Below are 20,895 nucleotides of genomic sequence, written 5' to 3' on the forward strand. Positions count from 1 at the left end.
AGTACAGTGAGTTTCTCTGTGCCAGGATGACAGACTTTTTAATCAGGCTAATCAGGCAAACACAATTTTATTGGCTTGCCTTCATCCCATCCTAATTGTGTGGTCACCCGGGTGTCTTTTCTGTGCAGAAATCCAGCAAAGGAAACTGGCTGGGAGGTGTTCTTGTCCAGGCAGACAGCAGCAGAAATGGGGAGGGAACAGGGATACAGACAGGAAGTTGTTTGGGAGAAGGGAGGCCACAAGGAAGCCAGTGTGAAGGTTTCAAGGGAGGGAGACAACAGAGCCGGAAAGCCAGCAGGGAGCAGAAGGGGAAAAAATAGCTTTTCTCTAGGCTTTTAAGAGAGAGGACAGACTGCAGGGAGAACTGATGTGGGCATTGTTTTTGAATGTCTGGACAAGCTGCATCTAATGTCAGACCATTGTGGCATAAAAGAGTGCTTTAAAAATAGCATGCCTCTCGATGGCTTTTATTACATTGGGAAAATAGTTTTATGCCAGCCATGCTGCTAGGGATGAGAGTGAGTTGGGTGCTGAGTGCTTCAGCTGCTTGAAGTGATGTCCCTTTTCAGGGAAGGTGCACCCAAAGGTCCCATGGGACTCAAAGCCTGGTCTGATGGGGTGCTGAATTCCCAACATTCAACACTGATGGCTGCAGGACTCCAAGCAAGTTCCTGGGAGCAGCATCTGAATGATCTGGCTAGATACAAACTCTGCAATCAAAACAACACTAACATAAGTGTTTTCTTTATCCAAGATTGCTTGTGCACTTGGAGATAAGAGCCCTTCAGGAAGCTTCAAGTTTAAGAGTAGCTTTTTCTTGATGTATCTAAATTGAAAGCTTTTATTGAACACATTGAAAATATCCCCTTGAACAGGATGTACTGCCCTGTCAAGACAGAAAAAAAAAGGGGGGAAAATCTCTTTCTTTGATGGAAAACAAGAAACCAGGAAGAGACAAGTCAGTCTCAAAGCTGCTCTCTCTGATGCAGGATGAAGCTGCTGTTAGATCTTCCCTAATTTTTGCCTGCTGGTGTCAGGCAGGTTTTGCAACCCTCCTGTGGAGTGGGAGCTGCAGCCTGGTATCAGTTATGCACCATGTGTGAGCCACTTACTGGTACTTATAGGAACCAGGATGAGACAAAGCCAGGAAAATTCTGTGCAGGTGATGATGTGACCTCCAGTAGAAACACATTTTATCATTGTCTACCTCTGAACTGACCAGAAAGACCCCTTTGAGTCAGATCAAAGGTGTTGAGAGGAATTATAGGCTGTTTGCTAGGAGGTTGTTTATACCTGCACAGTTATTTTTTTTAAGGAGAAGCCTGATTTTTGAGCCTTCAGGCCTGTTCCAAGAGGTTGGACTGAAGGAAATGAGCAAGCATCTACGGAAAAAGTGTTCTTAAACTTGGGAACAGTGCACATCCTGACAGTGAGAATTAATCAAAGCTTGTTTACAAAAGTTATTTTTAGCATAAAAGGTTATCATAAACACTGCAATAAGCATTTGCCATTACAGTTCAAAGTTTCTTGTCAATGAATAAATTCTATTTGGCAGTTAGAAAATTTGTCAAAATAAATACTTACCAAAAATTTAATATAGACTGAGGCATGGACTGAAAAATACTGTATCAAAATTCAAGAAGTACTGCCTTGGGGCAAAGTGAGCAGTGGATGACCCATCAAATGTTGGGACATGGGACACCACTGCTCTGTTCCTGGTTCCCCTGTAGCTCTGACAGTCATCCCAGGAAGGCCACAGCAGCAGTTTTACGAGGCTTTTTGACATGTTTCAACATCTCCCAGTCTCCCCTAGACAGGGATTCTCCTCCTGTATAGGCTTTCCAGAGTTACATGAACACAACCTTGGCTGGGCTCCATCAAGTAGCTATAATATGAACAGCACTATTACAGCACTTCTGCTGAATGTGCTGTTAATTTAAACTGGAATATTTGCAGCCCAGTCTCCCTGCTATGTCATGGTGTCTGAACTGAGGTACTCCCCATAGTTGAGGGGAGGTAGAAAATGTTGTAGGGAAAAAAACAGAAACACATTCTTATTTCAAAATTTAGCTTGCAGCTATTTTGAAATGCAATGCTAACAAAAAAAAAAACCACAATCAAACAAAAAAAAAAAACCCACCCCCTAAAAATCATTATAAACTGAGTCTCACTGTTACCCTTCCCAAAGACCTGCAAAAACCTGGCAAGTCTACATGAGGTGCTGCTCTCTGGATAAAGTGACCTCAGACCTACTGGAAACCCAAGGCTGAAGTTCTGCTCTCATTTTCTGCTCTCACCTCCTCATGCTAACTTCCCACTTCCCTTTGGTCCCAGCTTTCTCAAATATTTTCCATCTGAAGCTGAATTTTCTTACACTAATGCTCCAGTTCAGCACCAAGGTAAATTAATGAAGACAATTTAAAGCAAAGTGAAAAACAGTAGGGATTTCAGGGAGGAGCTTGCAGTAGCCATGCCATTATTTGTTTTGCATCTGCAAAACAGATTCTTTCTGAAGCAAACCAGATTTTTGCTAGTGGCAATGACAACTGCTTCTGATGTATCACTCTCCTAAAGTGTGTGTATCCTCTGTGTATTAGTAGTTAGTGTTTTCCACAGCAAAAGGGAACGTGCTCTAATGCTAACGCTGCAGCCATAGGAGGGACTCCTATTTTTTATTTATATTACTATAATTATACCAAGTTACCTGATACAGGGCATACCAGGGGACCACAGTGCAGCCCAGCATATTTCTTTGCTGCAGACCTGGGATCCTCAGGTAGCTGATCTGCTTCAGCAGGTGAGAACAGATGACACCTTCTGGGGCAGTGTTTGCAAAGGACCTGGAAACAGTCGGAGACATGAGCACCTTTGGGGTGTTCCCCAGTGCTGGAGCTGCACTGGGTAGCCTGCTGTGAGGACAAGCAGGGATAGGTGGCCAACAGCAGCAGAGTGGCTTTGGAGGTACTTGGTCCCCACCTTTCTGTGCCTGATAGCACTTGCAGGTTCCTCACCTTTGAAACGTGAGCACACCCTATTAAGTACTACAAGAAACACATATCTGCCAGCTCCCCTTTCCTGCTGCAACCAGACTGCTGAGGAGAACGGAGAGGGTGCAGTGGGGTTTATTGAGTTACCAGGGAGGCTGGAGCGTGTCTGCAAAACACCTTGGCCGTGCTTTTGGGTTAGGTTAGATGGGGTGCACAGCAGCACAAACAATCTTCTCTCCCTCCTCTCTGTCCACATCACAGATGCCTCCAGCTGGACAAAGATAATTTTAATAAAAACAGTGTACTCTGATCCCACAAACCCCTGTGACTACATGCTTTAAAGCTGACTATATCTTTAAGTGCTGTGCTCAGCTTGGACCTTAAGGGTTTGAACCTGCAGCCCTGATGTGAGTGATCCATGTCCTCTGTGTGTGTTTGTATAAGTAATATAATTTATATACAGGGAAAAGCAAACTTAATCATCTGATAATACAAGTAAAGTGTTTGTCTTTCACTGTTGGAGGCATTTAAGAATACAAATGCTTTGAATAGCCTTCCTGCCTTTGAATGGTCATGTTTTGTTAATGCAAACTTAATGAGCTGGGAAAAAAAAATGGAAAGGAGGGTCTGGGGTTAGAGCTGAAAAGTCATTTTTTCTCTGAACCCACACTTGGCTGATTGTCTTGGGCTATAGCCATGATCCCTGCTGAATAAACCATTTGTTTGCTTCCGGAAAAGTAAAAAAAGACCCTTGACATTCTTTACACAGCAGAAACAAGCTTGGGAGCAGATGGTCACTTACCTCTTTTTTTTTTTTCTTTTTCCTTTCCTAAATGTCATTTTGGTCAAAGTGCGTACTATTCAAATATATTATTGTATATTTTCTGTATTTTAAATGCTAGTCCTGATGCAATTTCCTGAAGTCATTTGCTTTGTACTGAGGAGGAACTGGCCCCTGCATGTGTAGCCTGAATTGCAGTGCAAGGACGTGAAATGAAAATCCCCAGCCTGTGCTGGCCATCCCCAGAGAGCCTCCTCTCTTCCCTGCTGCCAGTCTTGTTGAGAGGCAAAGGGTGATAAACCAAGTGCTCTCCATAGCTCTGGGGCTGAGTCCCTTTCTTCCCTTGTGGGCACACTGTGTGATGGGCTGCTGCCAGGTGTGGAAACCCAGGGCACCAGGAGTATTTCTCTGTCTGCTCTGGGGTGCCCTGACCCCCAGGGGAGCACTGACTTTGACCCTCATTCATGGAGAAAGTTTCCTAAACTCCAGAATAGACTGGAATCCACAGAAATGTGAAATAGATTATAGAGAATAGTGTAGATATATCAATTAGGTGGGAAATTTAGGTTTTGGGATTTTTAGTGTGTTTACTTTGGATGGAAGGAAGATGGAGGGCACAGGGTGTCTATCCTGGGTTTCTTCCTTGTGCTTCTTCTTCCTTCATGGGTTTGGGTGTAATTTTGTAATTGGGTGGAAAAGTCCACATTGCAGGCTCTTTGGGATCAATTATTGGGTTAAAAGGGAAATAATCTAGATGTCAGTTCTTAATTGGATAGTTTAATCTTAAAAGACCTTGTAACAAGAGGTTGTTAGCCATTTTGTGCCTTCTAATCAAAAGCTGCCGAACTCACAATAGTGAGACTGTTTCACTGATAAGAAATAATTAACACTTGAGTCCAAACATGAGCTACTGTCTCAAGTGCATTCAGACCCAGAGAAACTGACAACTGGTACTGCCGCAGCCAGGGAGGGATATTGAGGAACAGGAGGATGCAGCAGCAGCAGCAGCCAGCATTGTTTTTGTCACCACTTACCTGTTCCAAACAGTGTTTGCTGGGCTCTGCGTTGCAACTGCTCATCCCTCTTGGTTCGCTTGCAGTCCATCCTCAGGCACTACCAGCTGCAGTTCCAGGAGCTGTACAGATCAAACTTATCCTTTAATCATCACTCATTAGTGCTTCAAAGTAAAAACTGCATTAGTTTGGCTCAGCCTCTTCCCTATTCAAAAAAGCAACAAACCCAAACCATGTAATGTTTTACAAAGCAATGCCCTAGTCCTGCTTCTAGACTTCTTGCAAAATGAGTATTTCAACAAGAAACATGAAGGAATATGATCAATGTGCTGTTTCATGGAGGAAAAGAACAAAAATTAATGACTTTTCTCAAGTGCTAATTGTAGTATATGTAGTATATGTACTACAGAACAAACTGTAAGCTGAAGCTGCAACATTATATCATCAAAGGAGAGCAACTACTCCAAGGAATTTGTGTCCCACTGTTCTTGCAAGTAAGGCTGATGCAATTATGGTTGGAGCCTCTGGATGGCAAAATTGGTGGTGGGCCCAGCCTGGAGCACTCTTGTGCCACGAAGAAGGAGCACAGAGAGCAGAATCGCTTCAGCTCTTCTCTCATCATCCTCACTGCCATGGACTCTAGGGCACCTTTGATCTAGAGGGAACTTATCCATGGCCCTATATCTTGGAGTTGCTTATTCTGCTTATTCCTTATTCTAAGACAATAAGGTGGGGGTTTTTTCTTCTTTTCCTTGCTTTTTCCCTTCAAAATCAGAGCCTTACCATGACATTTGCAATGACTGATCACAAATGTGCAGGCTAACTGACAAAACTGTAAAGATAAGTTTACCACAGCATGTCTGAGGTACACAGACCAGATACAATATCTGTAAGTGGCTTTGTAAAGCATAATTCCAGAAGTTTCACATGAAACATATCAGGAAATTAATGGGCCAGTTCCTACACAGAAATTTTTCAATACTAGCTGTCTGCATGTCATTCCCTGACAGCTTCTTATTCATGGAGCTCAGATGTGCTTAAAAGAATAGAAGGGAAAATGGCATTTGTGATTGGCATCAGGGGGAGCAGTTTTGCCATGTGCTGCCTCCCACAGCACTGGATGGGCCATGTGGAGCACACACGTCAAGGGCATCACGGTGCCATCGATTGTCACTACACTGCAGCCAGAAGGTACCAGGAACGCGAATAACCAAAAGAAAATAGCTGTAATCAATATTCTAGCACAGCTTCAGATTTCAGCTGAGCCGTGGCATGTCTTTCCCAGAATTTAGTAAAGTGCGCTGGGTTCATGAATCTGCACAGGCAAGCATCTAGGATGCAGGCAGAGTCTGAGGCTCTCCGTGCAGGACAGGGGAAGTGTGGGTGGGTGATGAAACTTGTCAGAGTTTGGTGGAGTAAGGCATAGGAAGTCCTGAGGTCTGCAGATGAAAAAGCAGGTATCAGTGAGATGGATCTGTGGTTTTCCAAGGAATACTGAGATTTATGGGATGACAAAGAGATTCACCCAGAATGACTTCAAGGGAGCAGTTTTCTACATTTTCTATCCAAAGCAGTGTTAACAGATGTATCTGTACTGAGTGAAGAGATCTATTTAGGCATTTTTTGTAGGAGCTGTATTTCAACGTTTTAGAAAGCCTAACATAATGGAAGAGTCCTGTTGGTGTTTGTTAGGGATGCACAGATTTATGTACCTTCTGTAAAGCTTGCCCTCTACTTTGTGCCTGTTAGGAGGTACAAATGTTGCAAGTTGCCAAGAGAACATACACAAAGAAGATGCACTTCAGTTGTCTGCATCTGCAGGTGTTAGTGACTGAAAACGTCTTGCAGAAACATGCTAAAGGTGAAGAGAGGGTCTTGCATTTGCCAAAACATTTTAAAAAGTATCTCCTGCCTTTCTAGTGATAAGGGCATCCTTTTAATATGCTGTTCTGAAAGCCCCACCAGAAGAGATTTGTTGAAAGGAAATTTTAACAGCAGAAAAATATTTTGTTGCCTTTTAACCTGATGTGCTTGCATTGAAAAAGGCTGGCTGGGGTGCTGAAGTCTTTTAATGCTTTTTTTTCTTTTTTTTTTTTTCTCAGTATGTGCTGACAATGAGAATGAACTAGAAGCAGACCAGCAGATGGACAACTTGTACCTGAAAGCTTTGGAGGGATTTATTGCCGTGGTGACACAGGATGGAGATATGATCTTTTTGTCTGAGAATGTCAACAAATATATGGGTCTTACCCAGGTAACTTGTTCCCTTATGTTTTCCTCTCTTTGTAATACAGTTCATAGAAAGAACTCTTATGTCTGAATGCAGAAAACTCAGCTGTGTGTCACTGCAAGAAAGACTGGAAATGAAATGTCTTATTTCTCAGGCAGGTACCCTGCACAGCAGACTACATGGGTCACAGGTTCCCTCTCCCTTCCTTTCTAGTTGTAATGTCTTTGGTGACTGCAGAGTTGCCTTCCTACATCTTACTAGGGAGATGAGAAGGCATTTATTCTACTTGTGCTTAGACTATGGGACAAAGGGGATAGAGCTGCTCTTTTGGGTCCTCCCTTTTCTGCTTTGTGGATTGGGAGTTTTGTCCTGTGCTGAAAATAATAAGAATTATTTTATAAGAATTATTAATACGAATTATAAATAATTAGCTGCACTGTGAAAATTCATAGATAAGAGAATCATTCTGGGGAGAAAATGAGGAGTTATGCAGAGGATAAACAAAGGGAAGGTCATGGGATTTGTGTCGGTGAGCATCCTGTCAATGCACTTAGTTCTAGTGACCAGTTTCATTTCAATTGTATTTAAAAACAGAAAAATACTTTCAGTTGCTTTGCTTTGCTATTTAGCTCTTACTTTCACACAGGTGGAACTCACTGGACACAGCATTTTTGACTTCACTCATCCATGTGACCATGAGGAAATTCGAGAGAATCTGAGTCTGAAAAATGGTAATAATGAAAATACAAAAATCTGTGTTTGTTTTTGAAATAACCAAATGAAGTAAATGGCTAGCAAAAGAGATCTGTTCATTATGGTAACAGGAATTTTCATTCCTATGGTAATCATTAATTGCTATTCAGTGCTTTACAGATTCATTTTGTTTTGCCAAATACTGCTTAAATATGATAGTACCAAGTAGTACTTTCCTTTCATCAAGTTTAGACAGGTATCATGTTTTCAGTTGTAACACTGTGGAAAGATTCATGTGCAGCAAGCTAAAACATAGGTTTAAAATGCACAAAGTCCTATTTAAGTTCCACTTAAAGTTTTAGGTCTGAGCTCTACAAACTGCTCTGCAATGGTCCAAGCATCTTTGATGGTCTCTACAGGTAAATGATCTGAGAATTGGGCTATTGTTTCTGTTGAATCCTTCATGGGTTATAAGTAGAAGAAATTCAGAAGGAAAATGAGAAAATTAATTTGCCTTTTCCTTATACAGGTCCAGGCTTTGGAAAGAAAACCAAAGAGATGTCAACTGAGCGTGACTTCTTCATGAGGATGAAATGCACTGTTACCAACAGAGGCAGAACTGTTAACCTCAAGTCTGCCACATGGAAGGTACAATATTTGAGCCAAATTAAGTGGGTTTGGTTTTATTAGACATTTTGATGTGGAGAGAAAGTACATCCTAAGTTTGTTTCTTGTTATTTCAGGTTTTGCACTGCACTGGACAAGTTAAAGTGTATAACACTTGCCCTCCTCACACTCTGTGTGGGTATAAGGAGCCTCTTCTCACCTGCCTTATAATAATGTGTGAGCCTATTCAGCACCCTTCAAACATCGATATCCCCCTGGACAGCAAGACCTTCCTGAGTCGCCACAGCATGGACATGAAATTCACCTACTGTGATGACAGGTATGCTCCACTGGCTTTTCCATTCCAGAGGTGTTTTTATCTTCTTGAACAAAATAAGCAGTTCTTCCAAATGTCTTGTGTGGACCTGGTAAGCAAGAACCAGAAGAAAATTCAGCCTGTTACCAAAATGGCTATTTAGCGGCTCACTTAATCCACCTCAAAAATTTCAGTTTGGATGAAACTGTATTCCTGCTGTATTTCCTCATCCTGCCAAGTGAGGAATTCAGTTTTACTGGCAGAAGATGAGACAACTTAGAGCCACAAATGTCAGCTTCTTGGGGTTTAACAAACCGAAGGGTATGCAGGATTCCTGTTCCGGTGTTTTAGAGCGCATGTCCCAGGGCACACTGTACGGACCTTAGTCAAGGACTGTTTTACGGTTGTTTTGGCCCAGGATGCTGTTCTCAGTTAGCTGGCAAGTGTTTTATGCTCTACATTAACCAAGAATTGCTAAGGCATCCAGAGTACCTGCTGCCCTGAAATGGAGTTGCAGCCTCTTGCTCAATGAAAAGCAAACAGCCTTTATTGGTTATCTCCTTGCGCCTTTTAGTGACGAAATGAAGGGGAGGGGAGGACCTTGGATCAGGCAAGGGGTTTGTCCTCTGCTCCCCACACTTCACTCTTAAGGGGAAAAAAATGGAGATCCTTCTAGTTTCCACCTGCCTGACTTGTCCTGAGAACTCCATGGCATTTCATGCCATCTCCTTGTCTGTGTACTGTGATAACCACCTTCCATGCATGCAAGAGAGCCAGAGATCCCTTCCCATGAAGTGTCTTCCTGTCCCCCATTTGCCCAGAAGGTCCTGTCTTTACTGCTGTGGATTTGGATTTTGTATGGGTTTTTTTTAAGTTTAGGAGGTAATCTCTGAATTTAGGATAAACTTTTCTGCCTAATGAAATTGCTTTTCTGAAATTCAAAGATGCTAGGAACCTCTGAGGCCTGGACGGTTATCAGTGAGATTATAAACATGCTTGCAACTCACACAGAAACTCACAGGATCAACATCTTTGTTGATTTCTTCAAACTTCGAAGGTTTTTTTAAACTTTGCTAAGTAAGATTATTTTTTTAAACAATGTGATGAAGCAGCCACATAAACTTGCAGTGTTAGCAGCTGGGGATGAAAGCAAGATTACAAGAGTGAAACTTGTGACTGACCTTCTGAACTCTCAGAGAACTGTGCAGAAGTAACTAGAAACGGTCTCTGATGTAATCACAATGAGACTTTTTCCTTTGTTAATATTTTCAGCATCAAAACATTGAGATATCAATAGGATTTTGCTGCTGGAGGGAGTGACTCAATATGATAGTGACTCATTAAATGCAATGTGCTCAGAATTACTGGCCATTCAGTGGCAGGCTGCAGGAGCGTAGAAGAGGATTTTACTTTATTGCAGCATTCACATGTCTCTGCAAGACTTAATGCATAAGCCATTATAAATGAGAATTAGAGGGACTGATGCTATCCCATTAAAGATACACATGCTTATTTTAAAAATAATGATATATTAAGCCTTGTCTTAAATAGTGTGCATTTCATTTACAGGGAAGATGCTTCACATGGCAGTGAAATACAACAGCTTCCTCTGGAGGATTGAACTTGTAGGGATTATAAAGATTTTTTTCTCCAAAACCAGACTATAAAGTAGCACATCTTTTACTATGTAGTTTTGGTTGGATGTTTCTGCAAAAAGATAGCCAGGGCAGAGAAGGAGACTTCCCAAACCTTTCAGGTTCTTTGCAGCAGATCCCCCTGGCCCCTGCTTCCCTCCCAGAGGGATGCTGATTTCTTTCCAGCAGGCGACACATCTCTAGACACATAAAAATGCAAAACACTCAGCTGTTCTTATCAAATTCAGTGCTGCTACACAGATTGCATTGAAGGAGCAGCTTATGCCAAGAATGTAAATCCAGGCTGGGAAGTGGAGGAGGGAAGGCAGCATGTGCCAGTCAGGTGCCTGAACTCTTTTCTATGTACTCTGTCCTTTCTGCAGTGATGCAGCAGGGCTGACACAGCTCATTGCTCCATAAGGGACAGTGTGCTTCCAGTTTAGGGCTGCTATCATGGAGGGCAGTGTGCCTCCTCTACCAGGCTTCTGCAGTGCTCCTGGTATCCTCCTTGCAGTTCATCTGGTGTGGACAGGTCTGCTTCCAGAGACCATTAAGGTTGTTTTTTTTCAAAGCACTCAGTCAAAGAAACTCTCAGATTTCTGAGTATAATCTCCTTAGGAAAGCTCATTGTCTGTCAAAAAGCAACATACAAAATATAGGCTGGCTACCTTACAGCATTTTGTGACAAAAACTAGTTGGCTTTTCCTTAGGAGGGTATAGGTTAGATGTGATATGAAGCAGGCAAGACTGGCCATCATTTAAAACATGTGAGACAGTAGCCCATATAATTTGCCTTCCAAAAAAAAATTATGTATGTGGGCCTATGACTTGCCAGTGGTTAGGTGGGATATGTTCATATTCTTAAAACAGTTTTTGCAAGGTGATGAGCCTGTAGAGAAAGGTTCATGGATATGAATAATAAATAATGGTTGTTCCCTTAAATGCTTGCTTCAGCCATTCCTGGAGAGTGATTTGAAACTGTTCCCTTGCTCCACTTATCTTGGCTAAGTGGTTTACAGAAAGGATTATTTTAGCTGTAATACAGAAATGCTGATCAGTGGTACAATTTAATAATCCAAGTGAGGGTTTAGTTCAGCTGCACAATGCTTTCGTGTCAGGAAGGATTGCCAGTGAGGGTGTTTTAGTCAGAAGAAAAGGCATGCCTTTGTACAAAGCCAATTTTGTTACCTTGGTGGCATTGGCACTTACTTTGAAGGCATGGCTTGCAGTGGGGCATCGTATGTCCCTGATTACTAGAAACCAAGTTATTATATAACCTTTTCTTCTTTTTCTTGACTGGGACATTTTAATGGTAGAGTTGAAGAAGAGAAAAGGAGCAGTGGAGGATATGTGGTGATTCGGAGTAGGATGGTGCAGGAAGATGCAATGCCATAGCATTGCCATCCCATATCAGTATTCATGTGGGATCTAGGCTGTGCCCACCTGAGACGAAACTGAGATTTATTATGTTTCCAGTTATGTCCCAGTAAATAAGGAATACACAGGCACAGGACTTGGATGAGGATTTAAGTTAATTTGCCATTTGACTTATACTAGGGGAATATTTTTAAGTTAAATGGGAATGCAGGGAAGCATTTGAATGGACTTCCTGTTCTTTCATTCCTGCTTAGGGGAAAATGCAGTATGGAGATGACTGAAGTGGTGATAAGTGAACCCAAAGATCCACATTTGACAAAACTGACTTCTGGTATATGTCATATTTAAGTGTAAAATGTGACCTACTTCTTTTGTTAATAACAAAACCTTGATTCAGGTAGACAAAATGAGTGGGTGTGACAGTCCTGGTGAAGATTTTCATGTACACATGTAGGTTTTTTAGCCTCACAGGGCAGATACACCTGACCAGGCCATCCATCCTGCTCAGTACTGGCCAGGGGTCCCAGGATTTTGCATTTTGGATTTTTTTTTTTCCATTGGCTATGGTTAGAATAGAAGCAGCCATGAATATTTTTGACAGGAAATGTGGTTAGCTGGCAAGACTGCCCCACTGCCTGCTCTAGCAGGCTGACAGAGTGCTTTACCCCAGGCACAGTGTCTGTGTTGGGCTTTATTATTTTTTCCTCTCTTTTTTTAAAACTCATTCTCCTTTAAGTATAACTTTGTTTTGTTTGTTCCTCTCAAGACCAATTTAACTTCAATAACTTGGTAACAGTTTGAATACAGAAAGACTTTGTTAAGAGATCCACACCCTCACACACACAGTCTGCACAGGGCCCAATGAATATACACCCAGCTATTTTTTATAAGCAGTAAACATTAGAACAGTCTTTCACAGAGCTTGGCTTCTCAGGCCTGATGGTTCTTACCATACTATTTTAACTCAAGAAATGGTATACAATAAAAAGCTCTGTGCTCCTATAAAGGGACAGAAAAGCACAATTTTAGGAAAAACAAAAATACTTGAACTAGCTCATCTTGTAGGAAATGCAGCCTCGAAGCAGTGGGTTTTGATTGCTTTGCCATGTTTCAAAGAGATAAAATTGGGCAAAATTGTACAAACCTAGAAATAGGAGTCAGATCACTTGTTTCTTAATTGTGTACCCTAACCACAAAATTTGCCTTTATTCCATGTCCCAAAAATTCAATATTAAGATACTTATATATATTGTATATTTAAGGGAAACTGAAATAGTGCTCAAAACACACTTGAGTAGTGGCAGCTGGGACAGATCTCCTACTGCAGATGGCTATTGCCCACCTCTTCACTGTGTTTTCAGAGATTTTGACTTCTGTACGTCATGATGACAAGTTTAGCTCAGAAAACTGAAGTGCCAGTCCGGCTAAAATTAAGATTCCCCCAAAGGTATTTGTGTTCTCAGAAACAAGTTGGTAACAGGAAAATAAACAGCCTCACAGCCCACCTGTCATCCTCTGTAAGAAATTATTACTATCTTACTAATGAGCATTCTACAGATGCAATGGAAACACAAAGCCTACCATGACAGGAATGCCATCCAAAACCACCATACAGTTTGTTTTCTAATTTTGTCATTCCACAGCTTGCACAAAAACTAATTTTCTGTCCGGTCTCTAAACAAAAGTAGAAGTCTTGTGCCTGAACTCAGTTGTGTAAATGATCCTTTGGTATTATGGGACGTAGACATATTCCTGATTTTCTTAGCTGTGTACTCCTCCTTCCCATAGCTCCATGGGATGCCTTTTCCTTTGCATTTAGTCCTCTGTGTGTTCACCTGGCATATTGTGTTGCTAAGAGTCTCCTGTGGAGAGTACACAAAGTTTAGAGGGTGCACCTCCCTGGCAAACCTCAAAGTAATGCTCAGGTGAGGTTTACAAGGATCTGTGCCAAAGCACTCGCTGCCTCCTGGCCCAGGGGCTGCTCAGGCTCTTGGCTTTGCCCAGTCTTCTTCCACACACATCTTGGGAGAGCCACAGGATGGGTGTGATGGATAAAGGGATAGCTGCCCACTCCCACCCTGGAGCATAATGTGGCATGAAATACACTAACCTGATTTTCAGCCCTGCACAGCCTGCAGCCTACAAGATTTTTTTTAAGGTTTTCAGGGTCAGCAGCACTGTGGGAGCAATAAAGGAGGGTGTGAACTGCCAATTTATGCACCCAAAACTAATAGAGATAACTACTGGAGAGAGAGTGTTTTTTATAAAATAGTGGTACTTAAAAATGTATTTAGGAAACACTGCCAGCCAGTTTAGGGGGGTTTTGTGAGTGGGAAAATGGAACATTATACAATTTTTTTTTTAAATCATGTCAATTGGAGGAATCTTCAGAGAGAAGTAGAATGAACCTGGATAGTGTTAACAGATGAACAGAACAGTCAATGAGAGTATAGGGGCTGTTTAGCCACTTATTATTATTTTTTAAAGTAACTATTTTAAAAGAATTACTCTTCATTAGTATTTCACTGTTACCAGGCGTGGGTTTAGAACTTATGTGGGGTTGCGGGTAATTTTTTTTGAGATCTTATTTTTATCTTTTCATGTAATATGAAGTTGCTTGTAGTAAAAAGATACTACCACCACTTGCTAACTTCCATCCAAGATTACATTAGATTTGACATTGTCACAGCAGGATGGCACCATAAGTCATTCTGTGCAATGGAATGACAAGAGTAATTTTATAGTGAGGGTGCTCATTATGGACAGCAAGGAGCAGTTTGAGAAGGGGAATTACAGGACTGGGATACATGAATTTTGCATAGAGTTTACCATTCCCATATGAGAAGAGTCCTTCAGCCTGCTGTAATGTGTATTTTTTGTTTGCTATCTCAGTTCCACTGCTGACTTCCATGAAGGCTGTAATGTGGGTTTGGATTTGCACTGGTGCTGCTGGGTACATGGTGCTTCTGGTTTTTTCCCATTATCTTCATTTTGTTTTCCTTCTCCCTGCTCAACCCCCACTTGGCTCTCAGTTCCCAGTGACTGGATTAAGAGTAAATACTCAACTTCTTGAATTTTAAAATCCTTCCCCTTGCAGTGAGCTCCAAACTAACTGCAATGGCTTTATGGTATTGAGCCATTATATAACCAAAGGCCAGAGTTTCTGATATTAAAGACCATGTGTTTATACTGGTCCTGGCAAAAGCCTCTGGTCACTTACACCAGTGTGTCCCAGCTGGTTGTGTAAAGGCAAGCAGCAACTGTATTTTGTGAGCCTTAATTTTATTACGGCTCTTTCAGTATTTGCTGTTTTCTCATGATGATTCAGCTTTGATGACCAATTCCCTGTGAGAAGTACTTTTCAGTAAGAAAGAAAAAACAATTGTGGTTTCAGAAAAAAGGTTAGATTTGAGTGGGATGCAATTTAAAAGCTCAGAAGCTTGTCAGTGAAGAGAGTAAAGAAAAGTCTTTGAAACTGGATTCAAACCATTCCCCTTTGTTGGTCTAATTTTAAATGTAAATAAAACTGGAAACACAAACAGAAGAGTAAGTTTTTGAGGGGAACCTAATACAAGCTACAGCTTTTGTTCGTCTGAAGTATTATAAACCCAGGTTCATTCCATGGAAATCAGAATAATTTTCAGAGTGACAAAACCAAGGTGTCCTGGGGCTATGAGCTGTAGAGTTCTGTGGAGGTGGAGGCAGGGAGAAGCTGACTCAATACCTTGGCGTTCAAGCCATACACAAAATAGTCCCATTTTATGTGCCTTCCTTGCTGGAGGGGGATCCAGGAGATGAATGCCATGCTCTTGCTCTGTTTGTTTTACAGTATTTACATGTCTGTCTTGTAAAGACATGCTTGTGTCTAGAGGACTGGGCCAAAGCTGTCCTTCCAGGGAGTACACAGACCTGAGGATGTCTCTTAAAAGTAGCAACAGCACAAATCAAATGTGGTGGCACATAAAGCCATTCTGAGAGAGTGGCATAAAACCTGGGCTCTGCCACTGACAGCTGTGAGGTGCTCCAAGATGTGACCATTCCTTGCAAACCTCCCAGATTTTAAAGATTTATGAAAGTGTGACAATTAGTTTGTGTCCTGTTGTTCTCTGTATTACAGATTATTATAAGAATTTCAGAGGTAGGAGGATGCAGCCAAGACTGTCACTGTCTTGTAAACCAGAAGATAATCTTTGCTTTTGAATTAACTTTTATGTACTTTATTTTTAACTTACCATGTTTTCTGTAAAGCTGTGTGTGATGGTATTTCCAGTTGAAATAAAGCATTTTTCTTCCACCCCCTCATTAGAGAAAATTATTTGCACAATTTGATGACCTATTTTCATTGATTCAGGAACTTGTGAAAAATCCAGCCTTGCCTCAAAAAGACTCTGAAAAAAAGGTCCAGTTTTTGAGATCATAGCTTTCTTTGTGTAAAATCCTACTTAGTTTGTGGTTACTTAGTCACCCAAGTAACCTAATCCATATGCCAGAGTTTTCAAATGATTGAGAAAAGACTAAGTAGATGAACTTTTTTTTTTTCCTTTTAACTGCCTGTAATTCTCACCTGGCATTTTTATTTATTAAAAGCAGTGCCCAAACCTTTTTGTGTATTTTTTTTAAATGTACACATACTTTTAAACCTGGTGGCACCAACCACTACCCCCCTCACATGTATTTGATTTTCAGTGGTGGTTGTTGGGAGTTTCTGCATGTAGTGGGCAGCTTGAAAACTTTGTCAGTAACAAAAGTTGATACCTTCTATTAAAGATAGCATGCAATAGGCATAGGAGAATTTGCAGTGCACACACTGACATCCTTAGGAATTTTTATTCCAGTAGTAGGACAAGGCAGTTTATTTTGAACATGGAGATATATCAGAATGTGATCAGAAGTCCTCTATACTCCTCATGTGTTTGGAAGCTTAGAATTTCTCGTTTTGCTTTTTTAATTCTGGTAGTTTGAAGACTTGAGCTGATACTGCCCTGCACATGTGAACATAAGACTACAGTGACCTCAATTTTAAATACTTGCTTTTTTTTCTTGAACAAGAATAACAGAGTTGATTGGATATCATCCAGAGGAGCTGCTGGGTCGTTCAGCATATGAGTTCTACCATGCCTTGGACTCGGAGAGTATGACCAAGAGTCATCAGAACTGTGAGTCACTTTCTTATTTTTCTTTGTTGTCTGCATGTCAAGCATAAATTGTGGGTACCTCAATACATAGTTGAAAATACAAGTGCATCTTGTGTGCAGATACTCTCCAAGAGCAGTATTTACACCAGGTAACTGTGCTTGTCTAGCTGAAATCTGCTGCTGGTCCTTCCAGAGGGTCTGGGTTCTGCCATAATTAAAACTAAACTTGGATGTTAGAGGGAAGAATCACTGTCTCTCTAAGGTACAGTGCAAGGTTCAGCTGAAAATTTGAAAAGTTGAGTTAGGCAATTCTAGCCTGGTGAGAGGAACATTTCCTGGTGGCCAAGAAAATTGGGATTGTTCAAAAAGAAAAGAGAAGGTATTGGTTGGGGTGACATAAATGTGACCTTCCAGTACCTGAAAGGAGCCTACAGGAAGAATGGAGAGGGACTGTTTACAAGAGCATGTAGTGACAGGACAAGGTGGAATGGCTTCAAGGCAAAAGAGGGTGGGTTTACATGAGATATTAGAAGTAAAGTCTTTAGTATCAAGGTGGTGAGGCACTGGAACAGGTTGCTCAGCGAGGCTGTGGCTGCCCCGTCCCTGGAAGAGCTCCAGGCCAGGTTGGATGGGGCTCAGAGCAACCTGGTCTAGTGGAAGGTGTCCCTGCCTATGGCAGGGGCTGGAACTAGATGATCTCTAAGGTTCCTTAAAGATCCCAAGCCATTCTGTGATTATCTTTCTCATGTGCTGTTGGCCTCTGCAGACAGAGCTAAAGGGAAATAGGAAGAGCTTATTGCAGTGGTTTTTTGAATGTCTCTCTTTTGCTACCAAACAACAACTATCTTCTCCATCCAGAGTAGATGTGCAAGGAGATTTCTTTAAGGGATATTCATTATACAAATAATTCCTACTGCCAGGAACAGCTGCTTCTTGTTATTGTTATGCCTATGGGAACTGCCAGTTTTAGCTATTCTTCAAGTAAAGTATCTGAATTATTCTGGGAGCAGAGATCAGATCCAAGATCCCTCTCTTTAGCAGGCCACACAATTTCTCTCTCTTTCACATCAGATGTCTTAGAATAATTGGATTTAAATCTTTAGTCTCTGTCCTTAAGAGTTAGTGCTTTGGCTGGAGACAAGGTAGGGCATTAATGTACAAATGACATTTCCCACCCTTGGCTGTTGTGGCCCCCAAACCAGTTTATTGGAGAGTTCTAAGCAGCACATCACTAAACCTCTGCCGATGCTCTTTTAATAGAAACAAAGCAAAGCAGCTAGACTGGAACCTACAAGATCAAATAACAAATCCCACACACCTTGTAGTTGCTGTGATAAAGGCCTCTGTCCTCAGGAAACAGCCCATGACTTAGGTCACATCTATAGGGAATTGGCCACCAAATAGACTTACAGAAAGTATTTCTGTACTTCTCAGAAAAAATTTGCAGCAAAGAATAGTTGTCTGACCTTAAGGGTTAGCTCCAATGGCAAAGATTCAGGACAGTTTTAAACTGAAATGTTTCTTGAAAAACTGTTTGGCAGTGATGAAAGTTGTGAGCTGTAAACCAGTGTTGATATGAATCATCCTGTTTCCAAAGCTGCTTAAAAGAAAAAAATAGATCAGCCTATACTCAGTGAGAGTTATCTGGGCATGTAATTTTTAAAATTGTTTCTTAGGTAATATGTTAGTGTTTTTACAAATAAAAATATTAATAAGTGATATTTATAGATAGGATGTTAATATATACTGTGCTGGGCTATTGAAAGTCATCCTGTGAAATCGGGGTGTGTGCTGAACTGGTGCTTTTGAATCACTGAGCTGTATTTCTAAGAATGGGACACTACTGGGAGGGAATAAAATGGGAGCTGGAAATCCATTTGGTAATGGGAAAGGGAGGGTGAGCAAACCCATCTAGTTAATGAAATGGGAGCACTGAGTTACTTGTCCATGTAGAGATTTCTGGAGAGTTTCTAGTACCCACCATGACCAGGCATTAATAGATGTTGCTTCTCACTCCAGCAATTCAGTTACCCTCACATAGTGCAGTGTGTGTGTCCAGATGCCATCTGTGCCTACTGTGTCCTACAAACCTGCTGCAGGGTACAAGGTCTGATCAAGAAACAGAATGAGGGCAACAGGAAGTCTTAGAAGGATGGTGTTACACCAGCAAAATTCCTCAAGGCACTGCACAGGTTATAAGTGTTTAGAATCAAACTGTTCCATAGGATTTATGACAGCACAAGATCAGCATGGATTATCTTTTTACTGTTGGAAGCACAGGACCAAAGTCTATTGCTGTGATGAATGTGATTTCCCACAACAGAATCACGAGTTTAAATCACCAGCAAATCTGACCCATTTAGTTTTTCTAAGATAAATAGTACCCACATCTTCTGGGACCATCAAGTAAGAGAACAACCCCAAAGACAAAGTGACAGCAAGCTGTGACTTGACAAAACACACATAAACCCTTCAACTAGGAAATGCCTGGGTTCCATTATGTGTGCCATTGAGATGCTGTGTAATGCAGGGTTAGCAAGCAGGTATAGAGCTTATACAGACCTTGCTCTTCCAAGCATGTGGCTATACAGAACTTATTCATTTTCCCTGGCCACATCCTTTTGTACCTGGAAATAGCCACCTCAAAATTCATGTTCAGCAGACTTGCATTTATTAAACAGTAATTTTTATTAGAAGTATGCTATGTATAGAGTATATCTCCTTGCAATTATGCAGTAATCAATTCTGACAGTGCCCACCAGTTAGCAAGTTAGCAAGTTAGCAAGTTAGAAGTTCAGCAAGCATTGCAAGAGAATCATGGTTTTGTGTTCTATTAAATTTGTCCTTGCCTTCCCCCACTCTCTCCACACAAAGATAAGGAATATAATTGGAGACTGTTTAATTGATATGTAACTAGTTCTGTACAGATACAGGTCATGTATACTTTTTAAAAAGTAACAAAAATAAAGAGAGAAGTGAGAAGTTCACTCTGAAGGCAGAACCTTAAATGTAGCATTGATAACAAAGTCAGCAGTTACAAGTGTATTAGTAATTTATGAGATTACCCCCTGGAGGGATTCTGCTGTACTTTATTATATCAGAACATGACATGCTTTGAATAATAATAATAAAAAAGATTAAAGCAGTAAAAAGCTTCTTTGTAATGTAACAGGCGCCTACACTGTGACTCTTATTGATGAGCTGATGATTAGGAAACAGTGTAATTATGTTTCACAAGCAGAGCAGAACAGTCCAGTCACTAAAACACTTTGAAATGAAAGCCTTTTGATTTTGTTCCACCAGAAGTATTTAATCAATAAAAGTAATGTTCTACTTTGTATAAATAAATTAAATGAAGGATGATTAAATACTCCTAGGAAGAAAACAAACAAACTTCAGAAATAGAAGGATAAACACAGCAACAATTATCTGCAAAACAGTTGTATTTCACAGGCCTGGAGTCGTACATTTGTATGGTGGCAATGTAGGAGAGGCTGACAATAGCTAGCTTCTTTTAATGGCCACACTCACTAGGAATTTTTCTGTAAAAAGACCATGGTATCAATTTTCCAGTCCTCCTGAGTCAAATTGCATTATTTCAAGGGCATTAGTTTGATGGCATACTTCTTTTGGATGTAAAAGCTGTTTAAAAGGAAAGGTTGCCAATGTGTGGTCAAAGGTTTTGTTCAGCCAGTTCCCACTTCTGCTGCTACTCCGTGTGAGTATGTCTGCTTACAAGTACAAGCTCTTATTAGTGCAAGTACTGCTTGTCTACTCTAGCCCGGATTTTTTTGCCATTGATTGACATTATTTTTCCTTCACTGACAGCTTTGAATTACAACAGACAGGACATCATAGAACCTTACATCTCAGAAGTCCAAAGCTCCACACTGAAAACTTGTTCTCTGCAAATATTGCAAAATATTGGGCGATAGCAGGGCAACAGATTTCACCCTTCAAACATTTAGAAGCTTTAAACCCAAGTTGTACTATTGTCAGTTTATAGTTTGAGAAACACAGGATAGTTCAAAAAAACAGAGTTAAATGAACATTACTTGATTTGGTCATATGGATCTTTGTTTCTTCTAGGCTGCTAATTCCAAGGTCTTGCTTGGAACAACAC

At 41.0% G+C, this 20,895-nt stretch overlaps 1 protein-coding gene across 1 annotated transcript in view; it reads left to right on the forward strand.

Annotated features, from left to right (window-relative positions):
- Positions 1 to 20,895, forward strand: part of EPAS1 (endothelial PAS domain protein 1) — a 77,572-nt gene that overhangs the window by 46,021 nt on the left and 10,656 nt on the right. The window contains exons 3-7 of the mRNA XM_066546513.1: positions 6,884 to 7,035; positions 7,658 to 7,742; positions 8,234 to 8,352; positions 8,448 to 8,650; positions 16,687 to 16,793. Coding sequence (XP_066402610.1) covers positions 6,884 to 7,035; positions 7,658 to 7,742; positions 8,234 to 8,352; positions 8,448 to 8,650; positions 16,687 to 16,793 — 666 coding nt within the window. The remainder of the gene's footprint in view (positions 1 to 6,883; positions 7,036 to 7,657; positions 7,743 to 8,233; positions 8,353 to 8,447; positions 8,651 to 16,686; positions 16,794 to 20,895) is intronic.

Source organism: Molothrus aeneus, chromosome 3 (assembly GCF_037042795.1).
Source record: "Molothrus aeneus isolate 106 chromosome 3, BPBGC_Maene_1.0, whole genome shotgun sequence".
NCBI lineage: Eukaryota > Metazoa > Chordata > Aves > Passeriformes > Icteridae > Molothrus > Molothrus aeneus.